The sequence below is a fragment of the Polypterus senegalus genome, chromosome 10 (genome assembly GCF_016835505.1).
Source record: "Polypterus senegalus isolate Bchr_013 chromosome 10, ASM1683550v1, whole genome shotgun sequence".
Classification (NCBI taxonomy): domain Eukaryota; kingdom Metazoa; phylum Chordata; class Cladistia; order Polypteriformes; family Polypteridae; genus Polypterus; species Polypterus senegalus.
The window spans coordinates 59,275,389-59,287,523 of NC_053163.1; the positions used below are offsets into that span (position 1 = coordinate 59,275,389).

Here is a 12,135-nt window from a genome sequence, read left to right on the forward strand (position 1 = left end):
AAAAGTAGTAGCCCTAAAATGGAACCCTGGGGGACCCCACATGGGAGTGGGACTGATTCAGATGAAAAATCGTCTAGCATGACTCTGAGAGTCCTGTTGCAGAAATATGACCTGAACCAGTCGAGGGCTAAGTCAGATACACCAACCCAGGATTCGAGTCGGGAGATCATGATGTCATGGTCGATTGTGTCGAAAGCAGCAGATAAGTCGAGAAGAACCATAACCACATGTCTATTTAAACACAATTATGCATTAAAAATAAGTAAAAAATACACAAAGACTGCATTAAAAGATAAACCTAATGCAAACATTGATTTTAATTAAAAGGTATTTTAAGTCTGCTTTACTAAAGACAATAATTTAACTTGATAAAAGTCTGAAAAGTTGAACTCCAAAACAAGAAGAAACAGAGAATTTGTAGACATATTGTGTTGTAAACGCATCATTGGTCACAGAAAAATAAATGAAGTTTCAGAAGAAAAAAAAATGAAGTCTATCTGGAGAATAGTGGAAAAAATAAGATTTTGTATGTGAATTCACAGGAATTTATTTCCTAAGGTACTCCATCTGTTAAGTATGGCAGCTAATCCAGCACTTGGGTTTGCAGGAGGGATTTGGAAGAGCTTTTCCAGATGTTCTGGAGGAGTCAAGGTCTGCTGCGCTAGAAATAGAGTAGGTAGACCACACAGCAACAAAGGGTCACATTATCTACGATATTAACTCCTTTCAGCATTTTGAGCACCTTGCTGAATGGGCTAGTGATCCGATACCTCAGGGTTAAGATTAAGCAATTGCATTAATAATTAAGTTATAATATTCTGTTACATCAATAGCATACATCTACACAAGTTCTAGAAAAAAACAATTAGCGTAATATAAATGGATATTCATTATTTAGAAAAAACAAGTTTTAAGAGGCAAAAAGATGCCGGTATAAATAAGAGAATACAAATTCAAGGGCAGGGCCTGATTAAGGTGGGTGCTATTGATGCTGCAGCATTAGGCCCATTCCTGAAATAGGCCCAGATGAAAACAGACAAGAATTTTCCGGAAGCTGAACAGTTTTCTTGTGCTATATTAACCTCAAAATAATTCTCTGAATGAAATTTGGAGTCCGACTTTTGGACGCCTAGACACAGCGTTACTTATTATACAGTTACTATTGTTCTTTGTGCTGTGATGTAACTATAACGTCATTGTGTTTATTGTTAACCGAAGATTTCAAGTTAATGCTATCAATTTTACCTTAAACAGTTTACTTAGTAATTTAGCTGCGTTTTTTGCAATATCTTGGGGATTCTTGCCACTTTATCATTGTTCGGTAAGTGCCACGTAGTAAATTTTTCACCTTGAAAGTTAGTTGTACGGTAAAAATCGATGGCTATTTAAATGGTTATCTGTAACGGTAAAACTAAAAGCCGGCCCGTGGACCCGGCATGGATGTTTAGAATTTTTAAAATCCTCGACAGGATTCTGGTCTATTATGAAATTTAAATTGTGGACAAATTTTTACCCTCAAGAGCCTGAACTGAGTCACTTTGACCCAATGTCTCTGCAAATTCATTTTTTCTTACTCTGTTTTGTTAGAGAATTGCGAAAATTTGTGTATTTCATTGTTAGGTTTTCTACATTAAGTGCACTTTTCAGACAATTGCTATTGAATGTTGATGTTACATAGTTTGATGTTAATCTCGAGTTGTTACGATACTACGTCGTTATTATTATTCATGTTCAATAAAAGCTGGCTGGTTGCAACGCAAGCAATTAAGGCTCCTTGGTCGGTCTGAGTGCGCATGTACGGTGAGTGTCGAATGCACATGCACCAATGGCGAGAAAAAATAGGCCTTTTTTGCGCTGCAGCATCAGGCCCAATTTCGTCTTAATCCGGCCCTGTTCAAGTGAACTTCTTCTTTGTTTTAATTTTATTATATTTTCAAATGCCAGAACATTACAATAGCATTCTACTCCATAAAACAAATAATTATAACTATACAAAGTAGAAAAACAACAAAAAACAGTTTGCTTAACAGAAATAAATAACAATGCACCCCTCATAAGAGAAAAATGATCAAATTTGGTACTCATGTTTACAGAAGATGCTGAAAGTGATCTCCTTGTGCGTCAATACATCTCTGTGCCCATTTCAGTATGTTCATGTACACTCTTTGCAACGTCATGGGATTGATTCTCTGTATTGCATTTTCCATATTCAACTTCAGCTCATTTACAGTCCACAGATTTGTCTCATACATGTAGCCCTTTAAATCACCCCACAAAAAATAGTTGCATGTTGTTAAGTCAGGTGGTCATGGTGCCCATAAACCCTTGCTAATATCCTTTCGTCAGGGAAATGCTCCTAAATAGTAGCCATAGATATGCGAGAAGTATGGCAAGTCGCACCATGTTGCTGGAAGTAATAATGGTCAAATTTGTACCGCAAAAGTGCTTTCCAGATGTGAAACAGCAAGATAACAAGGCATGTGACACGACCGTAGCCGCCTATGCGGCAGCAGACGAGACAGGAGTCATCTCGGTGGAGCTGGACAACTTTTCTGTGCCACCCTGTATATATATGTGACCAAATGTGCTAATGCCTTTTCTCCCATTCCTTCAGAAGCAGTAAGGACTAACATTCTTCCTCTTCTGGCTTCAGACTACACCCCCTGATGACCTCACATCCGCCTTTCCTCCAGATGGCGCGCCTCTTCCTATCCCTCCACTATAAAATCCACCACTGTTGCTCTGCAGGCCGTCCTTGGTGGTGACTCAGTCTCGGAGTATCACACGGCCTTTTTTTTTTGCCCCAAGAAATTACAATATGCGGGATGCATCCCACAAAACTTTTTCCTGTGATTGTCTCTCTTTGCAATATATAAACTGCTCAAAAAAATTAAAGGAACACTTTGAAAACACATCAGATCTCAATGGGAAAAAGAAATCTTCCTGGATATCTATACTGATATAGACTGGGTAATGTGTTAGGAACGAAAGGATGCCACATCGTTTGATGGAAATGAAAATGATCAACCTACAGAGCCCTGAATTCAAAGACGCCACAAAAATCAGAGTGAAAAAATTATGTGGCAGGCTAGTCCATTTTGCCAAAATTTAATTGCAGCAACTCAAAATTGTACGCAGCACTTTGTATGGCCCCTGTGTTCTTGTATACATGCCTAACAACATCAGTGCATGCTTCTAATGAGATGACAGATGGTGTTGTGGGGGATCTCCTCCCAGATCTGGACCAGGGCATCACTGAGCTTCTGCACAGTCTGAGGTTCAACCTGGTGGCATTGGATGGACCAAAACATAATGTCCCAGAGGTGTTCTATTGGATTTAGGTCAGGAAAGTGTGGAGGCCAGTCAATGGTATCAATTCCTTTATCCTCCAGGAACTGCCTGCATACTCTCACCACATGAGGCCAGGAATTGTCGTGCACCAGGAGCCACTGTACCAGCATAGGGTTTGACAATGGGTCCAAGGATTTCATCCTGATACCTAATGGCAGCCAAGGTGCCTTTGTCAAGCCTGTAGCGGTCTGTGTGACCCTCCATGGATATGCCTCCCCAGACAATCATTAACCCACCACCAAACTGCTCATGCTGAATGATGTTACAGGCAGCATAATGTTCTCCATGGCTTCTCCAGACCCTTTCACTTCTGTCACGTGCTCAGGGTGAACCTGCTCTCATCTGTAAAAAGCACAGGGCACCAGTGGTGTATTTGCCAATTCTGGTATTCTATGGCGAATGCCAATTGAGCTGCATGCTGCTGGGCAGTGAGCTCAGGGCCCATTAGAGGACATGGGACCCTTGGGTCACCCTCATGAAGTCTTTCTGGTTGTTTGGTCAGAGACATTCACACCCGTGGCCTGCTGGAGGTCATTTTGTAGGGCTCTGGCAGTGCTCATCCTGTTCCTCCTTGCCCAAAGGAGCAGATACTGGTCCTGCTGAGGGGTTATGGACCTTCTATGGCCCTCTCCAGCTCTCCTAGAGTAACTGCTTGTCTCCTAGAATCTCCTCCATGCCCTTGAGACTGTGCAGGGAGACACAGCAAACCTTCTGGCAATGACACGTATTGATGTGCCATCCTGGAGAAGTTGGACTACCTGTGCAACCTCTGTAGGGTCCAGGTATCGCCTCATGCTACCAGTAGTGACACTGACTGTAGCCAAATGCAAAACTAGTAAAGAAACAGTCAGAAATGATGAGGAGGGAAAAATGTCAGTGGCCTCCACCTGTTAAACCATTCCTGTTTTGGGGGTCATCTCATTGTTGCCCCTCTAGTGCATCTGTTGTTAATTTGATTAACACCACAGCAGCTGAAACTGATTAACAACCCCCTCTGCTACTTAACTGACCAGATTAATATCCCATAAGTTTCATTGACTTTATGCTATACTCTGATTAAAAGTGTTCCTTTAATTCTTTTGAGCAGTATATATATATGTATATATATATATATATATATATATGTGTGTGTGTGTGTGTGTGTGTGTGTGTGTGTGTGTGTGTGTGTGTGTGTGTGTGTGTTTGCATTGCTATCTGAATGGGGACATACGCCTGACTGCACACCAACACAGTGAGGACCTCTGACCAAGTGGGGACCAAAAATGAGGTCCCCATAATTCTGCCCATTATAATTAATGCAAAATTGCTTCCTAAGGTGTGTACCATCAAAATCTACCATGACCCCAAAATTCATATTTCAATGAGTAAAATTTGTGTGTGTGTTTTGCCGCTGGATGCTCACAGTGTGTAAAACCCCCTACAGACACTTTGCGGTACTGCAGTGTGTTTTGGGGCTGGATGCTCACAGTTTTTAAAACCCCCTACAGACACTTTGCAGTACTGCAGGGTTAAGCACACTTTTGGTCACATGGCAGCAACACCGGATGTTCCCATTAGGTGCGTGCATATGGAGGAAAGATTGAAAGCCCGAAAGGATAAATCACAAACTGTTAAAAAAGGTAAACAGTGTTTTAATAAATGTTATGCTAGAGTAAGTAGTTAATCGTTGTTATTATTATTATTAGCCAATGAAGATGACGTTTTTATCTATTTAAAGCTTTGTTTGAATAAAAGTTTGTCAGGGTATGTTGTGTTTGTTGGTTTTTAAGAAGACCCTGCTTGACTATTTTTATATGCCAGCTTTATTATGCATTTAATTTTAAAACACAAATTATGCGTGTTTATATTCGGGAGTTTACATGTATATGTGTACATATATGTGTATATATACATAGAGAAAGAGAGAGAGAGACATATGTTGAAAATGAGAAGACAACGAATAAATCCGGAAAGCGAGGCTATTCGGTATGTGAGGTCATCTTCGGACAAATGCGGTTTGGAAATTAAATGTATCAGTTCAGAGAAAGGTAAGTTGTTTATAACCAATTTATTTTCTTAAATTATTAACATCGCATTTATATTAGCGAACGTTTCACATACTCGGTCGTTCGCAGGACGTGGAGTTTTTGCGGTGGATGCATTGGAAAAGGGTGACTTTGTGGCCGAGTACCGCGGTCAACTAATAAACGGAGCTGAAAGCGAGAGGAGGAGGCGAGTGTACCATCCTGCCGCTGCTGTCTTTCTTTTCGACTTTAAATGGAATAGGAAAAGCTGGTGGTGAGCTGTATTTATTTTTCAAATTTATGGTGAAAGTGTACTACGGTCTGTTCGAAGTTAATATTGCAATAGTTAACAAACGTCAGAATGAAAGTAAACGGCAGAAAAAAGTAATACTACCAGACAGTATAATCAGGTTTCCCTGTCTCCGAATAAAAAATAAATGCTTAATAAAATACTTTATGATATATACAACAAATTTGCTTTAACATAAAAAAACCGGTATAATAATGACCTGATCGCGTCGTGTAATGCAGATATGCTGTCTGAAGTGGCGGGACTCCTGGAGAAGCAGCTCCGAGATCCGCGTTCTCAGACACCGCAGTTAGTAAGCACTTTATTTAATGGAATCAGCCACCTGCTTCGACTCTCTGTCCGCCCTTCTCTGCCTTAGAGGCAGTTCATATGCCCACTGTCCACCTGCCCTGTGAGACACGGTAGCGGCCGCACACTCGGGCAGATGGACTGTAGCAGCCTGGAAACGTGTCTGAAGTGCTTCAAGTGCTCTGTCTGCAACATAGCGATCGCGGAGCTGCTTTTATGTCAGTTTCTCAAGGTAGTCCTTTCCACGTAAGTGAGGAGCTTGCCCTCTCAGGCTCAGACCCAGATGTGCTACACGATTATTTCCACGGAACACTACTCATTCTAATACATGAGGCAAATTGGCTGTGTGTAATCTTTATGTATGTATTTAAACTGCACTGCTGTTACAGCATTGATGGAGCCAAAGATGATGGCTCTGTTGGAAGAATGATAAATGACAACCACAAAAGTCCAAACTGCAAAATCAAGAAACTGGCAGTAGATGGAATGCCACACCTCTGCCTGTTTGCTTTAAGAGATATTCTTCCTGGTGAAGAAATCACATACAGCTATGGAGATGGACCATGGCCTTGGAGAAAACAGGTAAGAACTGTAGTCTTTATTTATGTATTTAGGATTAGTTTAGGTTGTTGTCACCTGTGAAGTAATTATTTTTGTGTTTGTATGCAGGGAAAAGAAAAAGCCACTATTGTGTCATCACCATTACAGACAAATGACAAGGTAACTAAATCTACATTATTAATCTATACAGGCATTTTATTTTAATAAATTAAGACAGTTTTTCCCAAACTCGGTCCTGGGGACCCCCGTGGCTGCAGCTTCTGTTTTAATTAAACTCCTGGACTAATTAAGTGAACTGATATTTCCCAAGTTCTGTGTTTAGGGAACAATACAGAAATTAGAAAAATAAGTTTGCTAAAAAAATATTAAAATGTACCAAGCAGTTATATAGGAATAATGTATTTTTTCTTTTTAACAGTGTTTTCATCGTGATTTTCATTCTACTTTTCCAGGTGTTCTAATTGTTTTATTTATCCACTATTTAATAATTATACTAATTAGTAGGTCTGACTTTAAAGTAGTTGCAGCCTTTGATTATTCCGTGTTGTTTGCCTGGGTGTCTGCTCTGCTCATTTTAAATTGTCATTATTAAGATACAACGAAGGAGGAAAAACTGCACAGATAAAGGGCAAAGTATAATGAAATCAACAAAAGAGAGTTAAGCATTTAAATATATCATAAAAGCAGAAATATTTTTAAATGTAAAAATCATGCTGCTTTGCTTTTGAAATGTCGAATAAAAAAAAAATACCAGCTAATTAAATGAGCTCAGTGTTATCACTTATTAGGAGTGTGGTTGGAACAAAACCTGCAGTCACAGGGGGTCCCCAGGGCCGAGTTTGGGAAAAACTGAATTAAGATATTATTAAAGAAGTACCAATAGTACACAGTATACATGCATTGCAATTTGTTACATTGCCTGAGTCTATATACTTTATTGCACTATTTTTAGATAATAAAGCTGTGTGATTGGAAGTGGAAATATATTTTTATATGATAATAAATTTAAGAAACACAAATATAGTGCCACAATTTCAATTAAAGGTATGAAAATGGATGGTGTACACTTAATTATAGGAAACTAAGAGAGGAAAGAATAAATATATGGTAAAATCGTTAATTGCAGACTCATTGTAAAGATTTTCCTAAACAAGAACATATTATTATTCATTAGCATAATTTTGATATTTGCACTATAAATTTTCAGAAAACATACACAGTGTATGACTTAGTGAAACTTGTTTCCAACTTTTGTAGCACATAAACAATTCTGAATGAAACATGTGACAGAGAGAAAAATTAAGTGCACACACCAAAAGAATAAATGTTGTTTAAAGAGGAAGAAAAAGTATGGCTATCGTTTTGTGATATCATGTAAATCATGCAAAATGTACAACCATCTACAAGACCTAGAAACCCAGAAACTATTCAAGTAACTGAAAAGTTACTTAATTTTTTATATGAACAATTTAGGCTTTTTTGAAGTTAAACATATTCATTGTAATAGGCTACTTTTTGGATTATGTAAAATATAAATTAACCCATATGAAATAACATTTCATGTACATACCATATAGTGCATATAGAAATGTGACTACTGCTGATTCAGAGTGCAATTTTTGAATCACAGTATCTTTGAATGAGAATTAGGTATTATAAGGAACGGTCAAGTCCTATCAAAGGTTTACTTTGGGCATTCATACAGTATTTATGACAAAATATATTTTAAAAATCCAACAAAGGTTTTAACATCTTTCATCAAGTGGGAAACCAGTAAGTTCATTTTAGTATTAGAAGTATTATTATTGCATGTAAGACTGGAAAGTGATAACAGCATACCTGCCTTTATTATGCATTTGATCAATATTCTGTTTTTAGGGCACTGGGGAAAGGGATGTTGCCCAAAGCCAGATCTTGGCTCAACAGCCTACACTGGCACAAGTAAAAGGCACTCTTGCTATTGATGAACAGGTACAATTCTTTATAGCCTTAAACGTTTATTATTAGACAAATACTTTACATCACTTAATGGTAAAATGTTATATATTATCCATTTTTTTCACTAATCATTTAATTATTTTTGCCTTCTCAGAACCCTGATGGAAGAGAGAAGACCCTCAGTCATAGCTTAGCTGAAAAGACTTCTGAACCTCAAGAGAAAGAAGCAGTTATTACTAATGAGCAGGTACAGTTTTTTTACTTAATTTGCAAATATAACTAGAAATACACAGTATATATCTTTTAATGGCAAGATGTCTTATTTTGCTTTTAAATTTTAATCTGCTACAGTTTATTTCACAAAGCTGTTTTGTTTAAAAATTATATAGTCATTACACATAAGATCAGTTAACTACATTCCTCACTTGCTTTATGTTCACATGATGAGAGTGATCTGAAATATATCTGAATCCTCACAGGAACTGTGTCATTGTTATGCATTTCTTACTGCCCACCCTACTTCACTGAGGTCCCCCTAATGAAAATGACCTGAAGTATGTGTGAGAGTCCCCATAAGGGCAGTTAGTGAAGATGGGGTTACTTGTGCTACCATCCCCCACTTGCTTTAGGTCTACACAATTGTTGTGACTTGAAATGTGTGTGAGTCCCCACTAGGTTACTTAGTGATGATGGGGTTTCTTGTGCCACTGTCTACCCACTTAGTTTAGGTCCACACAGTGTTTGTGACATGGAATGTGTGTGAGTTCCCACAAGGACAGCGTCTTGTGTTTTAAATCCTAAAATATCTTTTTACTTCACTGAGGTCCCCTTAATGAAAATGACCTGGAATGTATTAGAGTCCCCATAAGGGCAGTTATTGAAGATGGGGTTACTTGTGCTACCATCCCCCGCTTGCTTTAGGTCCACACAATGGTTGTGACTTGAAATGTGTGTGAGTCCCCACTAGGTTACTTAGTGATGATGGGGTTTCTTGTGCCACTGTCTACCCACTTAGTTTAGGTCCACACAGTGTTTGTGACATGAAATGTGTGTGAGTTCCCACAAGGACAGCGTCTTGTGTTTTAAATCCTAAAATATCTTTTTACTTCACTGAGGTCCCCTTAATGAAAATGACCTGGAATGTGTGAGAGTCCCCATAAGGGCAGTTATTGAAGATGGGGTTACTTGTGCTACCATCCCCCACTTGCTTTAGGTCCACACAATGGTCGTGATTTGAAATGTGTGTGAGTCCCCACTAGGTTACTTAGTGATGATGGGGTTTCTTGTGCCACTGTCTACCCACTTAGTTTAGGTCCACACAGTGTTTGTGACATGGAATGTGTGTGAGTTCCCACAAGGACAGCGTCTTGTGTTTTAAATCCTAAAATATCTTTTTACTTCACTGAGGTCCCCTTAATGAAAATGACCTGGAATGTGTGAGAGTCCCCATAAGGGCAGTTATTGAAGATGGGGTTACTTGTGCTACCATCCCCCACTTGCTTTAGGTCCACACAATGGTTGTGACTTGAAATGTGTGTGAGTCCCCACAAGTATAGCTACATAAAAGATAGATTAACTCCTGCTCACCCCTTACTCTATGTCCCCACAGTGAATGTGAACTGAAGTATATGCAAGTTCTCACTAGGATTGTTGGTGGTGCTTCAGTACTTCTACCTCACTCAAATTCATTTAGGTCGCCATAATAAAAATCAACTGCTATAAATGCTAGTTCTAATAATTATAGTTAATGAAGAAAAGTTGACTCTCCTGTATGTGTTGCACTTATTCTTAAGACCTAATGAACTGTTGTCTTGTCTCCATATTCAATATTCAAGATTTGGCCTGAAAAATGTATTAAGCATAATCTCATTTAATTTACATTATGTACAGCATAATGTAAAATCTGGTATTCTGTTATCCCTGTAATTGCCTATAACGACACTTAACACTTATTTGAGCAGAAAGTATTTGATTGTAACTGGCCTTTGCAAAGTGTAAAAGTAAAAAGCAACAATGATAGCAATAGTAGGAATATTGCTACTATTGCTAATAACAACAGTAATAATACTAACACATCGTAATGTGTGTCAAACGAATATGACACCCAATTATATTTTTACAGACTGAAGACAACAGTGGATCTGACACTGAACCAGTTTCTTTAGAAAAGAGAGAGCTTGACTGTACTGTGCCAAAACTTAAGCGCTCTGACAGTGTTATTGTAAGTTATACCTCAATGGCATAAACTTTATAATTCAATATTTTCACTATAAAAATAACAGTGAGTATTTGATAGTGGGTTTTGAAATATTAAGCAATTGCTCATGTATATACATTATTAATAATAAATATAAAACAAAGCAATCATTAATCAAATAATGTAGTTTTCAACACCTGTTAATCAGTATGCAGTATAGGGATTTGTTTCTAGATGGCTTTCTTATGTTTTAATAGGTGAGCGAGGAGATGCTTCAAAACTGTTCTGAGTCATCAGATTCCAGTATGAACCACAGCGATGATGACTACATTCCTAAGTCATCAGAAGAGAGTAGTCCAGACTGCAGTAGTGACTGCTTATCAGCACACATGAATGACAAAATAGATAAAGATGAGAAATCCTCTGCGTCATGTTCCACGTGTGATAGAACTGTACCTGATTCCAGTGTTTCAGACTCTGAAATTAAAGAATATGATCCAGTATCTGTAAAGGCAGTTTCTGTAAAACCGTGGAAGAAGAGTATATGACAAAAACATTTTGCCTTTTCTGTGGTAAGTCCTATGCAAAATTGCCAGGCATATTGAACAAATTCATCGCAATGAGACTGAAGTTGCTAAAGCTCTCCAGTTTCCAAGAAAATCAAAAGAAAGAAGACTTCAAATAGATCTTCTTGAAACAGAGGCAATTTTGCTCACAATGTGGAAGTTTTAAAATGGGGAAAGGAATGCTCGTACCTCGAAGACAACCTAGAAATTGTTTGCCATCTAACGATTTTATGCATTGTTTAAATTGTCAGGGTTTTATTTAAGAAACAATCTTTGGCGACACATGAAACATTGCAAGCTTAGAAAACATGACCAACCAAAACCTGGAAAAAATAGGGTCCAGTCTTTGTGTGCATTTGCTGAACCTGTGCCTCCTGGTGTTGACAGTGGCCTTTGGAAGCTAATGAGTGAAATGATACAAGACAACATTTCACTTGTAGTCAAGAAGGATCCCTGCATTTTACAAATAGCACGACATCTCTTTAACAGGCTCGGTTCAGACATATCTAAAATGAATACATTCGTCAGAAGCTTAGAGAGCTTGGTCGTTTGTTGTTATGTGCAAGACAAATAACACCATTGCAAAATATGAGAGACTTCATAATTCCATGTAACTTTCCACATGTAGTAACAGCAGTGAAATGTGTTGCTGGGTACAACCAGGAGAGTGGCACAATGAAAACTCCTTCATTAGCACTGAAGCTTGGCCACAGCCTTCAGAAAATAGCCAATATAGTGGAAGCCCAGGCAATGGTAGAAGGAAATGAAATGATGGAAAAAAATGCTCAAAGCTTCCAAAAATTTATGAAACCCAGTGGAATGAGCTAATTTCATCTGTAGCCCTAAGATGTTTGAGAGAGTCAAAGTGGAATGCACCTCAGCTTTTGCCTTTTACGAAGATGTGAAAAAATGCATTTGTAT

General features: G+C 38.3%; 1 protein-coding gene across 1 annotated transcript in view; it reads left to right on the plus strand.

The window, feature by feature from the left end:
• The first annotated feature begins 4,507 nt into the window (after nucleotides 1–4,507).
• The window catches only part of LOC120537130 (histone-lysine N-methyltransferase SETD5-like), a 10,248-nt gene continuing 2,620 nt past the window's right edge, over nucleotides 4,508–12,135 (plus strand). The window contains exons 1-8 of the mRNA XM_039765813.1: nucleotides 4,508–5,378; nucleotides 5,466–5,628; nucleotides 6,342–6,534; nucleotides 6,622–6,672; nucleotides 8,392–8,484; nucleotides 8,606–8,698; nucleotides 10,574–10,672; nucleotides 10,906–11,053. Coding sequence (XP_039621747.1) covers nucleotides 5,159–5,378; nucleotides 5,466–5,628; nucleotides 6,342–6,534; nucleotides 6,622–6,672; nucleotides 8,392–8,484; nucleotides 8,606–8,698; nucleotides 10,574–10,672; nucleotides 10,906–11,053 — 1,060 coding nt within the window. The 5' untranslated portion in view covers nucleotides 4,508–5,158. The remainder of the gene's footprint in view (nucleotides 5,379–5,465; nucleotides 5,629–6,341; nucleotides 6,535–6,621; nucleotides 6,673–8,391; nucleotides 8,485–8,605; nucleotides 8,699–10,573; nucleotides 10,673–10,905; nucleotides 11,054–12,135) is intronic.